This window comes from Ochotona princeps, chromosome 7, assembly GCF_030435755.1.
Source record: "Ochotona princeps isolate mOchPri1 chromosome 7, mOchPri1.hap1, whole genome shotgun sequence".
Classification (NCBI taxonomy): Eukaryota; Metazoa; Chordata; class Mammalia; order Lagomorpha; family Ochotonidae; genus Ochotona; species Ochotona princeps.
Window position 1 is genome coordinate 59604181 of NC_080838.1, and position 22916 is coordinate 59627096.

The window sequence follows — 22916 nt, forward strand, 5'->3', positions numbered from 1 at the left end:
CTCAACGGTTTCCATTTTTCACGATTCTCATTCAAATAACTTTCTGTGAGTCTGCAACTCTTGCCTCCAGGCTCTGAAGTTAGCCTCTCCTCAGTTCACAGCCTCTGAATCTTGGTGCATTAACCCTGTGTTCCACTCACCATCACGTGTTTTCCCTCCGTGACTTCCATCAAGGCCCTTCCCTGCCTGTTTCCTGTGCTTGCCTTTTGAATGTTAAGAACATGAGGGTCAGTTCCGTTTCCCCATTTGGTGTTCACCATGTCTCATGATATTAACTGTCACCAATACCCCATGACTTAATTTACATCTCTAGTATTTAGTTTCCAATCATTCAGTTTGACAGCAGTTCTCATTAACTCTCTCTTTTGACTGACTCTTTGTTGACTCTCTTTTCTCTCTCACTCTCATTCTTTCCAGTGTCCAGAACTGTTGGACTTGAAATGATATAGTTACAACTACTATCTCAGCACATAAAAATCATGATCACACAACCACACAATAAAACTTATGAAATATTTATGCCAGGATTATTCAAAGTAAAGTTTTTGGTACAAAGTTTAATTCATGCATCTGAAAGTAAAAGCATGGTTAGAATGCAGGTAGTGCTGTGTCTATATAATACAGACTAAGAAGGGAAGTAGAACATTGTTATCTCTGTGGGCAGGTAAACCAGCCTATAGATGGTTACTAAAGGGAACCGTGTTTGGTATAAACTGCAGTTGTATGTTGTATAGTGTAGTTGTATGCTGATAACTTTCATTTTGTCATTTGCCTTTATATTAATTCAAACCATACTCTTTTCTGCATTGATAGGTGATAATATATCAGAAATCAGCAATTTGGTTAAAGTTACATTTAATCTGAAGGCTTAATTAGAGGGGAAATTACATTTATGTTATCTGCTCTCTCCTGAGTGGTCATTTCTAAGACAGGATGACCAGTGACCTCTCTGTGCTGAACTCTGCCTCTTCACTCGTACAAGGGTCTGCTTGGCTAATACTTGAATGAATGACCTAAAAATATTTGGAACTTTGTTAACATGACTCATTGACTTCATCAGTTTGGCAAAGAGCAATAAGTTAGCTGAATTGTGAAAACATTTTTGTCCTATAATTGTGTATTTCAGTTGTTTATAGTCCCCATTTTTTTTTTTTGGAGAAGCAGGACAGAAATGTGTATACTTATTCAGATATTTGAAATATTCCAATGTAGAAGTTAAGGTTCTAGATCAGTTTCTAACAACAGAGTAATTTCATTAGACAAGTGATAAATTATATAATTATAAATATTCAGCATTTATTTACAATTTATTTATAAAAAGGAAATACATTTCTTGGATTTCATGATACAAATCCAGGAACACTGCAACAACCTGCATCCCACTTGTATCCCACCCACACCCTCCTGCCTGCACATTTCACCCACCTGCCGCTCCTGACATTTTAATACATTTATTTTCCTCCTGACTTAAAAAAAAAATATTTTACAACGATGTGATTTCAGCATTCAGTTCGCTTTACATTATTAATGACTTGTTGGTTCCTATGGCTTTTGCCAAATGTTCTGCTTCTAATTTTCTGATATTGCTGCTAATGAGTAGTTAACCAGTAGAATCCTTGAATCTGTGGGCAATTATGGGGGATATATAAACAATAAATGCATTGTAGACTATCAGTGTTTACAAATAAATGAGAAATGTCTGCAAGTTGTTATGGAATTTGGCACAATCTGTAAGATCTGAAGTAAAAATAGATTTGTTTATTTGTGCAGTAAACCTACATCCAGCACATGATAGTGTTTTGTAGATAAAGCAGTCTCTTGAATGCTTCATTTAGCAAACACAAGAATTTCTTCCTTCTAATTTTCTGTAGAAAACAGCAGATAATGTAATGAAATGCAAGTATAGAGTAACATTTAAATTTGAAATTTAATTGTATTAAGATAGCCATTTTAGAATTTTAGTTCTTGTCTTTTCAAACATCATAAAATACATTTTCATTCTAATCGGTATGCCAAATAGTGACTTAATTAGTTAAAGAAATCACTTATTCAAACTAAAATCTTTCAATACTTATGGAGTATTTTGTGATATTTAAGCACAAGTACGCGTCATATAATCACTGTTAACATATATATCTTTCAAACATCTAACAATCAGTAATCCAGTTAAAATTGGTAATAAATGTAAACAGGCATTTCTCAAAGACAGACATACAAATGGCTAATAGATATATGAAAAGAAACTCAATACCAGGCCCAGCGCAATAGCATAATGGTTAAAGTCCTCATCTTGCACGCACTGGGATCCAATATGGGCACCGGTTCTAATCCCTGCAGCCCCGCTTCCCATCCAGCTCCCTGCTTGTGGCCTGGGAAACCAGTCAAGGACGGCTCAAAGCCTTGGGACCCTGCACCCGCATGGGAGACCTGGAAGAGTCTCCTGGCTCCTGGCTTTGGATCAGCTCAGCTCCAGCCATTGCGGCCACTTGAGGAGTGAACCATCAGACGGAAGATCTTCCTCTCTGTATATCTGCCTTTCTAATAAAAGTAAATAAATCTTAAAAAAAAAAAGAATAAAAAAAAGATGCTAGGGATTTAAAGTTGGTTAACTAGAGGGAAAATTGGATCAAGCCTGTCATTTGAACTGTTTTCTATTATAGTCCGAAGATTTGAAAACTATCGTGTTGCTTTGGAGAACAATGTTCTTTGATCTATAGAATCCTTTTCCATACCTAGCATGAACTTACTTTTAAACAACTTGTCATATTATTAAAATGAACCTGTATTCAATAACTCAGTGTGTAGATCATTTATTTTCTTAATTCACAAAATACAATATGGCTTCTTGACATACACATGTCTGTATAAATCAACAAAAGTCAAAATTAAAAAAAAGATTGTGGCTTTTCAAATTGATATGGGATAAATAAGAACATTCAAAGACTCATTCTAAATATTAATTTGCTGTGACCTATTTCTCGAGAACCTACTGAGAATATGCAGTTGGCTAACTTTTTCTCAGTTAGCAGCAAGATATGCAAGACAAAGCTCTCATCCTTTATAGGAAAGGAATCCAGAACATATGGTCACCCTGGGTTTTTTTTCTCTGTTAACTTCATCAAATTATAATTTATAAACAGTTCATGTGTACTTTTTAGTGTACATTTTTCATGAAAAGCATATACACGTAATACACTTTAGCCACCATCTTATATAATATAAAGAATATTTCTCTTGTAAGTGTTTGTAGTCACCTTTGGTTCCTTGCAGTAGCAATGCTTCACTGTCTACTACCGTTTTGTGTACGTAAGAACAGTGTGTGAATGAAAACATCCAGTTATCAGGAAACCACCACCTGTGGGTGCTACAGGATTCTGCAGGTCTTGTGAGCAGAGGCACAGACTGCAGAGGAAAGAGCCTTGTGTTTCACCGTTGTTTGTTTAGTAACCCTCTGGTGACCTAGAGACGATATCGTTCTGAGAAAAGGACAGCTTTGTGACCGTTTAGTTTACTGCAGCTGATGTGTCGCTCTGTGGCAAAGGTTAGGCAGACTTCCTGTCCATTTTAATAGATTCAGGTCTCCCAGGCTCCAGATTTACGTCAGGTAACACAATCCAATATTTATGCAGGTGTGATATTCTGACTAATGCTATTGCTGTGGATAATAAAGTCTTGAATTTCTGGGATAAGCTATTGGAGATGAGTTCACCGTTCCTGTTAGAATGCCTTCATGCTGTGTTGGACCTAGTGGGTCAGATGCCGATGTAGGCTCCGGGGCACAGCTTCCCATTTTTATCGTCATTAGGGAAGCAGTGGTGACAGCTATCATCCACGTGGGAGACCTGGATTGAGTTCATGGACCCCGGCTTTGCCCAATGTACTTGGGGAGTGAACCAACAGATGGCAATCTTTTTCTTTCTATTTACCTCTCCCTCAAAATAAAAGTTCTTTGTTGTTTTTAACCCAGGAGTCTTGTGTCTGCTTCTGGTATCCATCAATGTTTCATTATCATATGCATGTGGATTAATTTGGGGCTCTATATTCTGTTCCGTTGATCTATGTATCAGTTTTTAATATCAGTGTCATGCTATTTTATTTACGGTAGCTTTGTAGTATACTTTGAAATCAGTTATTGTGATGCCTACTACTTGATTTTTCTTGTTAAGAATTGCTTTGGCTACCCTGGTTCGTTCTGATTCCAAATGAATTTTAGGATTGCTTTATCTAATTCTGTAAGGGTGTCATTGGTGTTTTGGTAGGGATTGCATTGAATCTGTAGGTTGCTTGAGGTAGTATAGACATTTTAATGATTTAGTTATTCAGAGCTATAAGCAAAGAATATCTCTCCACGTTTTGTGGCCTTGACTTGATCTTGCACTTCTTTGGTTAAATTTATTCCTAGATATTTGATATTTTTGTCGCTGTTGTATGTGGAATTTATTTATTTCACTTTCTGTGAGTTCATCATAAACATACATGAAGCTACTGGTCTTTTTAAAGTTTACTTTGAAACCTGCAACTTTACTGAATTGGTTTATCAATCCTAACAGCTTTTAAGTGGTGTGTTAGAGTTTTCCATGTGTAACATCATGTCATCTGCAAAGCAAGGGTAACTATTACTAATTTTTTTTTCCAATTTTGGTGTCCTTTATTTCTTTCCCCTTCCTAATTGCTTTTGCCAAAATTTCCAGTATTAGTTTCCTAGTACCTTTTGGAGAAGCTGCTTCTATATCCATCAGGAATATAGTTCTCTGGAAATTTTGTAACAGAACATGCTTCACTGTTTTTCCCCCTGCCACAGACAAGCTCTATTCCAGATCACTTTGTTAGTGAAATGAAAGCTATTTTTTTTTACAATCACAATGTTTGGAAATTTGATTTTCATGTTTACTCTTTTCACATGAAGTCTTTGCATAAAACAGTGTTCCCTAGAGATATTGGTTCTTGACAGTAATAAAATGTTTCATTCTTGTTATAGATAGTTTTCATTAACAGCAAAAATGGAATGCATGCTTTAATTACTGACTAATTATCTTATATACAATGAACATATTATACTTTTCAGTAATTGAAAGATACTGATGTAGTGTTTGAGTATTTTAAATCTGGAACCAGAATGCTTGGTTTGAATTCTGGCTGTGTTGTATACTAATCGTTTGAACTTGCATGAATTACTTCATCACTTTGGACTGTCTTTAAAATGGGAATGATAATAATAGCATATACTTTCTTTTTTTTTTATTGTTAATTATTTTGCATTATGTGACAGTTTCATAGGCTCTGGGAATCCCCCCCCTCCCTCCCCCTCCCCTCCCTCCCCCTCCCCTCCCCCCGGTGGATTCCTCCACCTTGATGCAGTATTACAGTTCAAATTCAATCAAGATTCTTTCATTGCAAACATATACCAAGCATAGAGTCCAGCTACTTATTGTCCAGATGGGTTGAACAGTTTCTTGGGGAGACCTTTTCTGGTCTGAAGTTTGAGCTGGTAGAATATCATCCCAGTCAATTAAGAGTCCCAATATAACATCAACAGCAATTTGCAATGTTATGGAATTGACATGGTTTTGAGTAACCAGTGTATTAAAAAGAAAAAGAAAAAAAAGGAAAACAAGTCTTTCATGAGGTTATTGTGAGGGTTACAGTCATTTGAACATATAAAGCACTTAGATCTTTGCATGGTAGGTAGTGCTATATGAGTTTATCTGTTCATTTAGTTGTTGCTGCAGACAGTGCCTCTAGTAAATTTCAAGGCGGGAGCAAGAATAATGAAATGGATGAACAGGTTAAATTGACTAGACAGATTTGGATGATTGCTTCATAGGATGCCTGTTGGAAAAACAATGCACAGTAAGTTGGAAAAATTGGCTGGACTAGATCAGGACACCCTCAATATGAGGCAATGTTTGAATACAATGTGCTGTGCAGTTGGAATCTATTGAAGGTCTTGAACTTCATACAATGCATGTTTGAGATTTATCAGCCTGCTCGTAGGACTGAGAGGAAAGCCCTTAGAATCTCAAAAAATGTGCAGTAGAATGAAGCTGTCATTGGGATATGAAGCAAAGCGAGGGTGGAAATGGACCAACAAACAAGTTGGGAGAAAAGGAAAGGAGAGGATAGAATAAAGGAATTATATAGTTTTTGAAGTAGGAAAATCATAACAATTGTTAGTGTGGTTGGAAAAGGAGTCACTTAACATTATATTAATGATAAAACTACTGATAACTGACTTCTCACAGTACGACAAAATTGAATGGCTTCTAAATCTCATAGTAAAACCTGAATCCTGCCAATTGCCTTGGTGACATGACCGTTTTTCCTAATTAATTGAAAATTAACTGTAAATTTTAATATTTAATCAGCATGTGTTTAGACTTTATAACCATGCTGGAAAGCTAAACTGTTTCTGCAATTCTTACATGTATTTTATTTCTTTTCACTCAAAGATTATGTTAAGTTGTACACATAACAAAATTATTATAAATTACCCTTCATTTAATGCCTTCTTTTTAGGTTTCAATCCTTGAAATCCTTAAAAAATGCTATGGAAATAAATGCAGCTAGAGAACTTCCTTAATGTTCTGTTAATTGTGTCAGACATTTCTGCAACAACACTAAGACATGATATAATAAATATTTAAGAGTCTACCTATATCCCTTTTTTCTTTACTCATTCCTTCCTGTTTTGGAAAACTAGGAGATATAAGGTAGCGGTTGTTGGTAGTCCGTGTATGATGTTGTGTGGTTCAAAAGGGACAAAAGGGAGAAAACCCTTTTCAGGAGTCCGAGTTTAAAAAAATGTGCACTCACATTGTTTCTTACATGCTTGTTAGAGTAATACCTCAGGCAAGCTACTTCAGCCTCGGATTATATATAAACAGGGACATCAGCTCTATTTTAAAAAGGTTTATGGGATACTTAATATTCATGGGACTGTGTATCTGTGATTATTATTTTTCCCAGGCAATGTGTTAGACATGTGAATAAATAAAGCATTTCAGTTCTTCCTGTTGCCCTGACTACATAATTTTCATCTGCCTCTGGTGATTCTGTTGCCATTTAAATTCATCTTTGTTGAACAGTTCTTCAGTTTGGTACTTCTTCCTTAGTCCAGGTCCCAGCAAAGGTGAGCTTAGAGCTTCCACTTATAATTCTGTGGCATCTTGGGAGACCCAGATGAGAGAAACAGACAATACAAGTATTGGCATTTGGAGTGAGTGAGCACTTGGAAATCATGCTACAGCAACATTCTTAGGACTATCTCATTGTACTTTTCTAATAAGACACCATGCTGTGCAGTTTCACCTTTTTAAAAAGTGAAAAGGAATTAGTCTCATTCATCACTAATCTTCTCAGCATAATTGGTCAAGCACACTTGCTACATACCTTTTTTTCCCTCTGTGCTAAAAATATTCTGAGTTCTGCAGGGTGGTTGTGTTTTGTTTCCTGGCTCCTACAAAGGATAGGCAAAATGTAGCTTCCAAGCTCATTTGCTTGACAGTTCTGAAGTTGCTGAAAGGAAAAGAGTAGTCAGTTGTGGAAAGAGGTTCACATGGAAGGTTCTGCTGAACTACATAATTTTAAAAAATAAAATCCCAGAATGAAATAGATGTGCATAAATCCCAAGAAAAGGGGGCATTCGTGATCTATCTGGAACATAAGGCCATGCATACAGAAGGTGTATACATACTGCAGGTTTTGCATAGAAAGAACAGTTTCCTTATTCATCTGTTTTTGTAAATCTGTGTGTCTGTTCTACACTACCATGTATTGCTTGTTAATATTTGACAGGCAATGTGAATTTGTGGTTAGGAACACAGTCTCTGTATCTACTTCATGTATGTTTGAATGCCTGATTGTTTTTCTTCCCTTTTTTATTGGTTACATTGCATTATGTGACACAGTTTAATAGGCAGTGGGATTCCCCCCCAAGCCCCTCAGCCCTCCCCCCCCCCATGGTGGACTCCTCCACCCTGTTGCGTTACCACAGTTCAAATTCAGCTGAGGTTCTTTCATTGGAAGCATCTGCCAGGCATAAAGTCCAGCATCATATTGTCCAGATAAGTTCATCAGTTAAATGCCTGATTGTTAAGAATCAGCCATTTATTAACAAGGTTGTAGTTGCCTTTCTGTATCTTCGTTTATTCATCTGTAGAATAGAAGTATTAAAGCACACACTTCAGAAAGTTATTGTGAGAATGGCATGACTATGTTTACACACATAAGCACCTGTACTCTGCCATAGGACTGTATCTAGGACCGCTGGAAACACCAACATCTGCTTCGCTCTCTCGATACGGCCATTGCAGCAGATAATGCATGGCTTATATATGTTTTTTGAATTTGCATCTTTTCCCTACCTTCCTCAAATTCTAATAAAAGCGTTATCAGTACCTCAGTATTATAAACTCCTGGGGGAGCAACTGTGGTTCAGTGATTAGACTAAGATTTATACACTTAGGGAGCCTAGTAATTTTCCTGGGCTTACAAAGCAAGCCTGATGATGTTCAATCCTCAGGATTAATTGACAAAGCAGCAGCAGTCCTCATTGGAAATCATTAAGTACCTCAGGGTTTTTTTTTGGAGGAGCAAACCTGAGAGTTCACTATAGATAAATGACTATCTTCTTCAAAGTTACCCACTTACAAAAGTCTTTTCTTTGAAGTGCCGTTGAATGAAAAGCTGGCGCCACAGAGAGGCTTGAAATCATAATTCAGTTGACAACATCTATTTTCCCAGGTTTGACTCAGGAATGGAACCTGATATTGAAAGTAGTGTTTTAGAAAAGCTCCCATCTAAGCTTAAATACATAGACTCCAGAGGACAGAGCCAGAGGGACTCCATTTATGATACACACATATGTTCTTCTGTTGTGAGGAAGGAGCCAGATGAGCAGCTTAGCCCCAGTGAGGCCTGCCTCTTGCAGTGACCCCGCTGCCTCCCTAGCCTAGCGCTCTGCACTATGTGTGAAGTGCTCCCTGGACCGTGCCATCACAGTCCCATCCTTTCCACAGTGTAATCCTGTGTCTGTTCACATCTAGAAGCTCTTTTGTTAGAAAGAGCCTTTCAAAGCAGTTTTATATTGCATGAGAGACAAGAGGGCTGTAAAAAAAAAAAAAAACTTGTACACAGCATTCATCAAATCAAGTTTCTATTGACATAATAGAAAAACGAGTGGTTGCCAAAAATGGTTTCAAGAGAGAAATGGACAAGAGCAGAAAGAATTTTTAGGGTGATAATTTACTCTGAGTGACACTCCTTTGGTGATCCATATCCACATATATGTGTTCCAGCCCCTGGAATGCCTAGCACCACAATGATATCCATGACTCTAGGTGACAATGCTGTGTTGTCAACTGGAACAGATAGAAGCACTCTCTTGGGGAATTTTATAATAAGGGAGCTTGTGCTTTGTGGGGGCAAAGGTTAAACAGAAAGTCTTTACCTTTCTTTCAATGTTAAAAGTACTTCACAGCAAAAGCATTTTAACATCATCGCTTCTCGGCCTTTTGGCTAAGATCAAGTGTAAAAGCATTTAAACATCAAGTTTCTCATCTAATTTTGAGAATTACAGTTATGCATTGGATTAATTAATGTACAAACAAAATCCAATTCCTATTTCCAATTTCATGCTTCAGGTTTTATTTCTATTTGATTATATGCATATGATGCAATGGTTTTTCCATCCTTAAACTTCTGTAAAGAAACTAGATTTTGTATGTTTTTTTTAAGGAGTTGTTTTTCCCTTCTTTTCCCAATTCAAATAACATCCCTTTTGGAGTGAGTGCCTCAGTTTCTATTTCATTTTAAAGGACTGTCTTCAGTTCTTTGTTTGCAAAATTAAAGTCACAGTGAATGCTGCTCTCTTGTCCATATGTGACTGATTGGTTGAGGCTGTCTAGAGTATTTGTAATAAGGGCTCTGTGTATGTATCCAGGGAATTACTAATTATGTCTTCAAGAGCTTGAACAGCAGCCATGGAATATCCACAGATCTGTAAATACCTTTGTAATCTCATTGGTGATAGCATGTTTTGATTTGAATTTTGACTTATACTCAGGTTATCTGCATTAGAAATTCTAGGCATTTTCTTTTTTTTAACTTACCCTTAGAGAGTGACATGGCATGGTTTTATATATATATATGTATATTTGACTGTTCTCTCTGGTTGAATCAAAAATTCCTGAAGAGGGAGCAGATTTTTCTAGAAGAGATGGAGTACAAAATATACAACAAAAACGAAGTAAATACTGAAGTATATTTTTCTTTAATAAATGGCTCATTCTGTTAAGTAATCTTGGTTTCTTACTAAGTGAATATGAATGAATTAAAGCTTAAAATAAAAATTATAAATGTATATTCCTAATTCATCCCAACATATACATATTGTTCCATTATTTCATATTCTCTGATGTTTTGGACAATTTAATTTCATGTGAATCAAGCAGCAGGATTCTTATGTTTCCTTAGGAAACCAAATACAAATGAGCAGAATTAGTACTTTAAATTTTTCTAATTACTCCTTTCCAGTGACTAAACTTTGTTGTTTTTTTTATTATCGTGTCTAACTCAGTTTCTCATGTTTGCTTCATTTCACTATTAATTTTTAAAAGAAATGTGTCTTTATATTTAAACTCATATCAAGATTAAGTGTATCATGCAGTGACACAGATGGCAATACTTTGCTCAGTGGTTTCTAACATTCAGATTAGCTTTAAATAGCTAATTTTGACTTATGTTTTTATGTTTAGTTGAGAAAATCTGACATCTTTGCATTGTATGAAGTAAATGCCAATGTTTTGGGAGGTTTTCTCAATATTTTGAATTAAATTGATACTCTGGGATCAATTGTAATAGGTTTCAAAAGCTGACCGAAGTATTTATAGACTTATTTACTCATCTTACATTTACTCAACAAACCTTAATTTTCTGCTACATGCCTATCTAGTATGTTTAAGAAATGAAGGTATAGAAGAGTACAAGAATAAGCAGGTGGTCCATATGTGATGAAACTCAGGCCATAGTAATACAGGATCACATGAAAGGGAGAATTCCTGTGTGGGGATGGCAGTGATGTTGGTATCAGAGGTGGACAATTCCAGCTAACAGGGAAGCATTGATAAAAGCAATAAAGTTGACCATGAATACCAAAGTCCTTTTTAAGGAGCTGAAATATATTAAGTTGTTTCCTGAAAAGCAGAAATATACTCTTGAAATTTATTCTCAGAGCTAAAACAATTTTGTTGGAGTCTTTCCAATAGTAGACCTGGAGTGTTTACTTCCTTACAGTCTGGTTCTCTTTTCAACCAAAGAAATGATAAGACAGCGAAGGACAGCACACAAGTGAACTGCTTTTTACTCATTAGTTTTCTTCATTTAGATGTTACTTTTTTTCTGCTTATAACCAGCTACTAAGATTTAACTGTTTGACTCTTCCTAGTTTTGTCCCTATTTTTTCATAAATGTATATGTTTGTAAAACCTAGATAGACAAATTCTTACATATGACTCATTAGTTATGTAGAATGTGCATGTGTGCATCACTAACAATTCTAGAATTCTTTCCTTTCTTACTAGTGTATTCCTTAGGGAATGTGCATGGATTTAGCATGTGACCAGAGGCTTAATAAACTCTTCCTGCTTGCTCTAAACTGTGCCCTGAGGAGAAAGTCACCATCCAGGGTGCTCACACACCAAAAGGGAGCAATAGACAAGCAAAACCAAGCAAGACAGGAAAGGGTCTTTTGTGTGCTGTGGGGAAAAGAAAATAAGGTCACACAGAGTGTGAGGAGAAATGAGAGTGGTGCAGAAAGCTTAGAAGTCCCTGTGCAACAAAGCAAGCATGCCACAGAGAGGCAACCAGCCGAATGGGAGAGAATCTGTAGTCAATAAAGGTTAATATCCAGAATATACAAGGAGCTCAAGAAATTGAACAACAAAACAAAACAAAAAACAGTGAAGAAATGAGCATAGGATATGAACAGGCATTTTCCAAAGGATCAAATACAAATGGCCATCAGGGAAGTGCAATAAACACACAAGGAGCATGCACCTCAGCACAGGTAAATTGTGCATTATCCAAAATCAAAAAAGGAACAAAGCTGGTGAGCATGTGGAGAAAATGATCCCCCAACTTACTGTAGTTGAGTTTAAAATTTGCTGTACATGAGTAAAATGAACATCTTTTCTTTGTTATTGTTAATAGTCCTTGCCTGTAGTCCTGCTGAATTATAATCTCTTCGAAAGCTTTTCTTGTCGAGATATTGATTTGGTGGAGCGTGAGCCCTCTGACTATACTGTAAATTAAAATATGCTGTCTGAAAAATTAATAAGAAGAAAATGGAAGGGAAATATAAATTACTAGGATTTTAAATTGTGAATTATATTGAATCTGCTTTCTATACATTAATAACTCAGTAACATGAGAACTGATATGAGTTGTATTAACTATCTTGCATTCACCGTGACTCTGAGAATCTAATGTACCCACATATTCCTCAAAAATAATTCACAGCTGAACTAAAATCTGGGCATGGGCAGTTAAACTTAAATAAAGGTGTCCGTATTACCCACAAAAAGTATTTATAATGGTATTTTATCCTGAAATTACTTAGATGCTTACAGTATCAAAAGTGTTAATTTCTAAATCAGACACATTTGTACATCTATTAAAGAAATGTTCTGAGAAATAATTGAAGATAAATCTTTGGATTAACAGCTGCACTATAATAATGGCACAAGCATGTTGTTCAGTGAGCACCATATGGCAATGCTCTTTAGTATTCGTTGGGCCTCATTAAACAATGTCAGGAGGTGGTCATTTGGCCCAGGAATTAATATGTGGATTTAAGTGTCCACATCTCATACTGGAGTGCCTGAATTTGAGTTCAGGTTCTGCTTCCGATTTCAGCTTTGTGACCATGTGTGCAGTCTGAAGCTGCAGACGGTGGCTCAAGGTGGGCCCTGCCATGAAGGGAAAACCAGATTGAGTACCTGTATCCTGGTCTTGGCAAGATCTAGCTTCTGCTACTGTTAGCATTTAGGAAATGAACCAAGGGATGGGACCTCTGTGTGTTTATATGTCTCCATCTGTCTGTCTCTCTGCATGTCAAATCAAATAAATAAATATTTTAAAAGACGACCTAATCTACAGGCAAATCTTACATGTCTTCCAGAGTCATGGCATTTAGTATTTTTTAAATGGTAGCAGAATATAAAAAATATTATACCTTTGAGAATGCTCTTTTGTAGAAATCATGTACACAATGTGTATCTGCCCACATCCATCACATCACACATCAAGGGGTACACACACATACATATGAATTCTTTTTCTTTGTATACATCTTTGTTGTGTGGGTAATTATCAACAGAATGAAATGCCCTAATTTTTGACAAACCAGCATGTTAACAATAACCATGTGACAACATAATTTTTCAGTATGAAAGAGTACCATTCAGATAAATTGGCTCTCTGCAGTTAGATAACATAAAACTGAATCATATTTTACAAAATAATCACATCTTACAAAATAATTGTATTTTACAAAATAATTATGTTATGAATTCAAATCAAAAGGTGGCAATTTGGAGTCATCAAAATTATTCTTGAGAGCCCTGAAAATGTCTCCAAAAATTGCAATGTTTCACCAACACTGAGGTTTTTGGTTTTTTTGTTTTGTTTTGTTTTTTTCATTGTTTTCTGCAGCAATACAAACGATCACTCGTTCAATGCTGGGACAACTGGAATAGTATGTTTAAAGGAGCAATGAATCATGAAATCATGTGTACTCCAACTCTGGAATCACATTGCACAATGAAACACTTCCTCTACCACCTGCCATGGACAGACATCCATTGAGGGGAGTGGAGGCACTGTAGGCAACTGAAATTGTTCTCAATTTTGTTCCTCTTCCACTTTAGTCTTTCTACTAACTTCATTTTCTTATACTTGTTGAACATATGTAGCTCAATCTGTACAAAGAAAATTCAAATGTATTGCAAATACAATGCAAATGTAATGGCAAATGGTATTCCATTTATATACATCTTTGCTCATATCTGTGCAAATTTTTTTAATGTGAAATGTAGTCACAAATCAAAATACCTACGTGAAGGCTGTTTGACTTTTAGGAAATTTTGTTAGGTGCCTGAATTTCATCTCTAAATGCACCATGCAAGACCATTATGTTCTTAGCCTACTTTGTTGCAGAAAGAACCATGTAAGTAGACTTAGAAATCAATTTCCATCACAAAGAAAACAATTCAAACTTATGAATCTACCAAATGATGAGAACTTTCTCAACAATGGCATGTTACAGTAGCCATCAGTAAGGCTTTTTACTAAGATTGATATGAAGACACAAGATAATTTCTGAGTTCTAGTTTTCTTTTATAAATTTTCATTTGAAGATACAGTTCCATAGGCGCTGGGATTTCCCTTCCCCCTTCCCCAACCCATCCTCCCCCCGACACACACACACACACACACACACACACACACACGTTGACAAAACATTTAGATTTTAACCTGAAAATTAGATGAAAGCACATTGGCTATGCCAAGAACCTGAGCATAGTATTCTAGGTAGAGATGAGCAAATATTAATCCTTGAGGCATATAATGACTTGAATATTTCAAGAGCTAAAAAGTGCCCAATAGGGTTGAATAAGTTTGAGGTGTGGTGATGGAGGAGCAGGAGGTAGCATGAGATTATTTTAAGAGCAAGTCAAGCCTGAGTTGAGTCAGAGCCTGGAAGGTCATGTTAAGACTGAAATTTGGCATAAGTACAGTGGGAAACCAATAAAAATTTTTAGAGTAAGCCTCATTATCTGATTTGCATTTTTAAAGGTTCAGTTTGGCTGCAAAATGGAGAATGAAGTATGTGTGAGCATGTAACAAAGTGTTTGTGTTTGTGGTTAAAATGTAAGGAGTGAGATCAGTTGGAAGGCTGTGAAAAATCATCTGATCAAAAGATTATGATGGAGCATGTATTTAACCTCCCCATTAGGATGTCTGCATCCTGCAATGGACACAGTACCTGGGTTTGATATCTGGCTCTAGTTTGTGACTCCAGGCTCCTACTAATGCAAGCTGTAGGAGGTAGCAGCAGTGGTTCAAGTTTTGGGGTTCTTGCCATCCATATGGTAAATCTGGATTGAGTTTCTGACTTCCAGTTTTGGCCTCAGCCCAATCTCAGCTTTTGTAGCCTTTAGGGAGATAATTAGCAGAGAGGAGCTCTGTCTCGTTATCTGTCAAGTAAATAATAATAATGGTAACAATAATAAAGTAAAATAACTGTCAAAAAACATGATGATGGCCTGCACTGTAGGGCAGCACTATAGATAAAACCAAGTGGAGAGGTTTGGAATGTCTTTTTGAGATGAATTGTCTGCTGGACTTAACTGATTGATTTATATTCAGAGTGAGGCAAAGTCATGAATTAAATGATCACTTTTTTTTGTAACGAGGTGCATCATGGTGTTATTTACAAGATCAGGTTTTGAAGTTCAGTTCAGAGAGTGATCATGTTTACTTTTAAACACAATATGAAACCTATTGCAAAATTGATCAGTTCATCAAACATTGATTAAATGTCACTATGTGGCAGATATTATACTAAGTATTGAGGCTATTTGGTCTTCATACACTGTGGAATTACAGGATTTCAGAGGGCAAAGAGGGGCTGTAGTTAGAAATAATCCAATTCAACATCATCCTCATCCTAGAGAGGAAGGGTAGAATTTTTATCCAAATATAGCAAGATTTCTTTATAAAAATCACCATTGCTTTAATAAAACGATTTAACATATTCAGCAATTGCTGCAGCATTATTTTCCCATACAAATGAAAAATCTATTTCATTTCTGCTTTACTGAACTATTACAATTAGTATTAGTATAATATTTTCTGGTGCATTTGAAGTTATAAAAATATAGGCAGTATAACTAAGTGCTCACTGTGTTTCAGCCAGGTTTATAAACAACATGTGGGAAGAATCATAAAGTATGCTCTAAATTACATGCATATTTTACCTAGGTATCAGTAATATACAAAAATAATTGATTATTCACATTTTAGTGTTATTGATAGTAGGTTGCTAATTACTTCACAACACTTTAGAAATGATTTTATTTCAAATCTAATAGAAAAACATAAATTTGAGAGAAAAGGAAGGAAAATTGGACCTAAGAGAATTCACTTCTTGTTGCAGAATGCATTTATTTGCAGATGTGTTTTGGAATATTTGTTTTCAGGTTCTATTTAAGTTACATGGTAGATCAAATATGATATGGATGGTTATGAGATAGGAAATTATATAAATACGAGCAAGTTAAATACCAGGAAACAAGAAGACTTTTTAGGGTTATCTAAATTATATTATGTCATTTACTGTTCAATTAGAGTGGGGTTTACCTAGCTTTTTATAGGGAGTCAAGAGATGTGAAAGGAAGGAGATGAAATTTCCTACCCTAGAGGTATAATAAACTGGAGGCATTGTTTGTGATGCAGTCTGCACTCATGTGTGCTGGCTCAGGAAAGGAGAGTGTATTCTGCAGCAAGAAGTTACTGTCGTGGGAATGCCACTTGGAACAAATGACAAATGAGTATGTTTTATAGAGGTCCGTTAATTAGATGTGCATTTCAATATAAACACAGAGGGGAATGGGTATTGAATGAGAAGTAATATTGAAACTTTGACGCTGTGTCTTAAATGTTCTAAAAATGGCAGTTAAAGCAGGAAGGGTGATATATATGTTGTATTCAAGTGAGAATAGTAAACTACTAAAAAGATTGTGTATATGATCAGAGTAAGTAATTGAAATCAAAGTTCTACTGGGTTTCTGCAAATGGAATGGGAAACTAAATTTATAGAGTATACCTTGGAAGTTTGATCGCTGCAAACTCATTTTTTTAAAAAAGCAAAAACAAACATTCTGAGAAATTGAAGCATCGTAGAACTCATAAGTAGGACTGTGTATTTACAAATTGAAATTCAGTGGTGAGAATAAAGAGCAGATAGAAGACAGCTCGTCCTCTAGAATCAATCAGATTTATGCAATAGAACTTTGTGCATGAATGTGTCTGAACAAGAATAGTCTATTCTTTATTGTTGCTATGTATCTACGTATCATTGTCTTAAACACAAGGGTGAGCGTAGGTTTCTCAATAGCTGAATACATCCTTAGAAGTAAATATGAGACATGGGGGTATGATGGAACATGCATCCCTGCATCCAGACGAAAGATGGATTCCCAATGAAACTATTGAACATGTGTATACAATGGGATGCTGAACTGTCTGACATTGTACCAACAATGTCAGAGTACACTTAAATTAGAGACTGATAGAATTATGATTCCTTATGAAGGACTACACTATTGTCACAAAATGGGAAAAATCTGATAGGGGGTGGGAGTTTTGTGGGGGAAAGCCCAGCCTATACAAAATTGTACCACATAATTAAAAATTCAAAATAAAAATATATTAAAAAAAGAAATAAGTATAAGAAACAATTTGGAGGAAGCATTTGCAAGAGGAACAGCTCTTTCATTTCTTAATCCTGTATCTTTGTCTCTCCCAGGAAGTTGATTTCCTCTGTTCATATTGGGTCATCCAGTGAGCATCTCACCTGTTGTTTAATATTTTTCTAATGAGTTTTTCCTGATGATGGACTTCTTCCCTTCCTATATGGAAGGTGTGGGGTCTTATATTCCTTTACAAATCATTACAAAAATTTGTTTCTCTTGGCATTTACAGGATATGCAACAATGCCTGAAGTTTCATGTTGAATATGGGTGGGGATAGGGGGGTGACTAAGTGGTGAAGCAGACTTTATTTCCTAATTTTCAGTAAAGCTTGACAGTGAAGAAATTTTTAAAGACAAAGTTTTGAGGGAAGGAGCACGCTTTTTTTTTTTAGGAGCACACTTCTTGAAATCCACATATATGAACCAAATGCCTTCATTGAGGTTTTTAAAGTAGTCATTTTCTACTTGACCATGTGTTGGGGTGGTGCTTGCTCAGTCAGTGCACACCAAACAGAGAGGCCAATTAATTTCGAAACCTTGCTTTCATTGATCACTTACGTTGTGAAAAATTGCTTTTTGACACAGTAGCTTGAAATCGTTCCCATTTTTCAGTTGTGCGTGGGGTTAACAAAAAAAGAAAAAGTTATCATGACACAGATGCTAAGCTCATTGAAGAATAAAAAGTTCTTTCCAGATTTCCTCTGGCACACTGCTGTTGTTGTAGCTTCCAAAAACATAGCCAATGAATTTGTTCACAAATATATTCTCTTCTCTTTTCTCCCCATACCTCCACTTTTTTTTAATGATGGTGTTTAAAACGTAATTGACTATAGCAAAGTATCTTAATATTTCTCCCTCTTTTTGTTTGCTAAATAGGAAAGTCCATCAGCTTGATCATGGAGGACAACAATGACTCCACAGAGAATCCCCAGCAAGGCCAAGGGCGGCAAAATGCCATGAAGTGTGGGTGGCTCCGAAAGCAAGGAGGCTTTGTGAAGACTTGGCATACCCGCTGGTTTGTGCTCAAGGGAGATCAGCTCTATTATTTCAAAGATGAAGATGAAACCAAGCCCTTGGTAAGTCAGAGAAAATAAGTAGCACTGTGGGCCAAAGAGATCAAAGGAGATATACTTGCTGGAAATTGGTGGAGCCTGAGGCTAACCCAGTCTCCTTGGTCTCATGCAGTCCATAGGTGCGTCCTGCTTTCTCATTCTTTCCTTTGACTCAGAGATGTTGCACTTGTTACTTGGGATTGAGAGGCTAAGCATACTTGATTAATACTAATGTCAGTATTTCTTAACCTGCAGCAGAAGTTCTAGGCCCTCATAAGCTTATTCAATGAGAAATTTTGAACATATATCTTCTAGAGGTAACTATTATAGCTAAAACATCTTTATGCTTCCCAGAAATACATTGAAAGAACACATTTGAAGGCATTAAACACAACTTTTACTAATTTCTAAAATATTTTTAGCATCAACTCTCTGAGGCTTGCACTCTAACTAACTCACATAAAATTTGAACAAAGTGCTTGAGTGAACATTGCTTAGGCATCCCACCACTACACCTAGCATGCTGCTCTGGAAACAATGTTTCTGGAATAATGCTCTGGAAATAAGTTTCTTTGGGGTTTCACCGCGCTCTTTTATTTGCCTGTCATTTTTTGTAAACCTCAAGGTGGCAATGAGAGAGATGCAAAGTCTCCATTTGTAGCTTTAGACTCCAATAGACTGACTTTGCTGTTACCACCGCTTACTAGCTGATGCAAAGAGATGGGAACTTGGCATCACCTCTGTGTTTGTACTCCAACTCCATATTTATATACACAAAGAAAAAACAGATGAGTCCATATAAACTTCCCTACCAGGATGTTCATGTTAGAATTTTGGGTTAGGCTTCTACTTTAGTGTCTTAAGTTTCGCAAAGAATTATGATTTCACAGGATTCTCACTCTTCTAATTGAATTATGTAAAACCAGCCGTATCAGTCATGTTTTGAATTCACTTATAACCTTGAATTTTTAATAGGACCAGACACTAGGAGAAGTATTTACATATGTTTTCCTATGAAATGTTTAGAAAATTTAAGAAATATTTACTAACCATACTTATGTGTAACACTAAACAGGCAGTGGTGTCAAAGACATATATAAATGAATAAGCTTGTCCCATACTGATGTCATGATAATTATAACATATTTGTTCATCTATTCTCTTGTTTGTCATAACAAACCAATGGAAAATAGGGAATATTTTTTACAGTAGAGAAAATTATGGTTTATAAATATGAGGCAACATGACCACTCCCATACAGAGCGCAGAAGCAAACCTAATGGTATCTCTGTCTCTTTTCGTAACCTCTTGGGTGCATTTTCTCATTACACCTTATTTTATTCTGTATAAAATTCAGATTAAATTGTTATCTTGAGCATAAATCCATTTATATCAAACTCAGAAAAAGAGATTAGTTTCATGTATTAAAAAAATATTGCAGAGCAGAGAATAACTGACTTGGAAGACTTCAGAGGAACAGGTTGTACTAAATAGAAACATGAATCAGATTCCCATATTTGATCACAAGGACTCTTATTTGGACAAAGTACTGGGTGGACTTGATCATTAATCAGAATGAGTATGCAATCAATGATTTAACTAGGTATGATCCAGGATCTGAAATGGGCATTGGAGGAATAAACCAAGAATTCAGGTTCTGAGTGACTGGGAGATGAAAACAGAGCAAACAGATGTTGTGACTGCTCGGGGAGTCCAAAGTATGTCCTGTTAATGAAATAAGATTCTGCAGACCATGCTTGAATCAGTGTTTCTTAAATTCAGTAACTTGCAAGTGACAAGTTGCATACAGCTGAACCCCAGTTTGAGAAATACTACTCTTAGATGTTTAAAGAGAAGTTTATCATAGTGTCCTGACCAGTGCCTCTATGTTATCATTCACAGACCATGATTATTTTGATTAAACCTTTAAAATCTAAATAGGAAAATGCAAAACGTTATGATGACTTAAAAAGAAAATCTACATGATAGTGAAATTCTGGTTTAATTCATAGCCCAAGATAACAGTATTCTTATATTAGTAGGCTACTGTGGCTTAAGACTTAAAATATGTAAGAAAAATTGAGTTGTATTAACAAAAATTTTAAAAAAATTAATAATTAAATACAGACCAGTAACCACTACCTTGCACATTTTCTTGATTTCTGTTTTTATTTATTATTTGTTAAATATTTATAATGAACAACACAGTCATAGTTTTGAGTAACCAGTTCTGAATTTTCTTTTTTACCTCATCATTCATGGCAATTCAAGTAAAGGGAATTCTTTCTTTATAATTTTAATCATCTACAGTAATGTTTAAACACATATTCAAAAAGTCAGAGAAATGACTGACAGCTTCTACAGAGAGTGCTTAAGAATTTGAAAAGCCCCTGCATCGTCCCATGAACACACTGATTGCTTAAAGCTAGTTTATAAATATCTCCATCAGATGAAGGTGACCAGTATCATGAGATGTGGTGAGAGAAGGAAGTGAGGCCTCAATAAGAAGGGAAGTGTGTGCTGCACATAACCTATACTCTGTAGAAAGCAGTGGGGAGCAGTCTGCATGACACCCGTGACCCTCGAGCTACACACACAATCTCTTCTGAAGGAATCCAGGCAGCTCTGTCTCAATGCTTGGATGTGGAAACTGGGTTAATGAATATTCCTTACCAGTGAGGGTTTTCTTTTTTTCTGCACCTTAGTTTTTATATGTACAGGATCATAATGTCCTGATTTAGTATGTGAAATACTTAATTGCTTGAATTGAATGTTGATATTTTAGATATTACTTCAAATTTCACCTTCCGTTCTCAATATTCAACAACCTACTCAAGAAGAGAATACAGAAAGTTGCACTTTTCCTGTATTTTCCTTTTTGAGAAAAAGCAAAAGTACCTCTAGGTCCTCCTCTCTTGGAGGACAGTTTCTAATTTGGAGACAATAGCTTTTCAGTTCTTAGATTTTCACTGGTGATCTACTGGAAGACCTCAAAATAGAGTTATTTCATATTTAAAATAATTGAAGCTTCCTTAGTAACTTTCACTTTTTTAATGGGGGAAAAACACAGCAGCCTTACTTAACCTAGGATAAAGTTCTCTTAAGAAACTGTTATATGTAAGTGTTTGAAATTGTAAATTTTTTCACAGAAGATTTAAAAACTAAAGATGATTCTGGTGATTTCTGGAACAATAGGAGGAAAAATTATGATTACAGCCAACATTTAAAACTACATTTAATGCCTCCATTATTTCTGTCACTTATAGGCCACTTTTGTAAGCATTTTATGCTTACATTTTCCTAGATTTTTTGAAAATATTACCTATTTTAAATTTAAATGTTCATAATATAATCATATTTAAATGTTTAGAAAAAATTGAGAGTTTTCTTCTACAAACATATCCATTAAAATGATCTCTCCCCTACAGTTACTCCTAGGACATTGTAACACTTATTTTATTAGGCTTTGAGACATGTAAACTGAGTTTGTGACAAATACATATTTTCCATCTTTCATCATTAGTTATAATAAATCACTGATGTGTTATTTTTGATACTAATCAGGTAAAAATTGGACATATATATTATAGTCCTATAAATGATGCTTTTTTTTTTTTAAATGAATCCATGGATACATTTCTGAATGTTGTTTTGGAGTTTTCTGTTTTGCTTTTCTTGAAGTGTACTATTACTTAATGAAAACCAAGTCTTATGTTTGATTATTTTGGTCAATATCTCTCTGATGAACCCGTATGCTGTAAGTTCACATTAGGGAGCACTGATTTTTACAAGCCAGTCTGAAACTCTTGATAAAATGGCTAAAATCCAAGCAGGCAACAACCCAATTAATCTAGTATAAACTTTCTATAGCATATATTGGTCCAATCGTGCAGAGAAGGTTTTTATGGACATGATGAGGATGATGCTATATTAGACCAAAATGCCTTAAAACAAAGCAGTCAGTTATAATCTAAGGGATGACCTCTAAATTTAATGTAATTTGTTACTGTTTTAAGCATAGGTTACAATTTTATATATTTAATAAAACACATGATTTCATGAAATTTATGATGATCCCAGGTATTTAGTGTTTTAAATTTTTAAAAAGTTAGCCAGTTGAAGCAAACTCTCCAACTAAGTATTTGCAAAAATACTGGGAACACTGAACATCAGATTTTTTCCTCAAATCTAAAACTTAGAACTAAAACACAATATTGCTGGCTTTTTACTTTACATCTAAGGACTGTCTCACTGCCAACTGTTCAGCAAGTGAAATTTAGAAAGACTCCTGATCCATAGGAACAGGGCAGAAATCAATAGCCAGCTCATGA

At 35.6% G+C, this 22916-nt stretch overlaps 1 protein-coding gene and 1 pseudogene across 1 annotated transcript in view; both read left to right on the plus strand.

The window, feature by feature from the left end:
* Window positions 1–22916, plus strand: part of ARHGAP24 (Rho GTPase activating protein 24) — a 422476-nt gene that overhangs the window by 51762 nt on the left and 347798 nt on the right. Inside the window, exon 2 of the mRNA XM_004590591.2 lies at window positions 18410–18609. Within this exon, the coding sequence (XP_004590648.2) occupies window positions 18430–18609 (180 nt within the window). The 5' untranslated portion in view covers window positions 18410–18429. The remainder of the gene's footprint in view (window positions 1–18409; window positions 18610–22916) is intronic.
* Window positions 9497–9621, plus strand: LOC131480877 (U2 spliceosomal RNA; annotated as a pseudogene).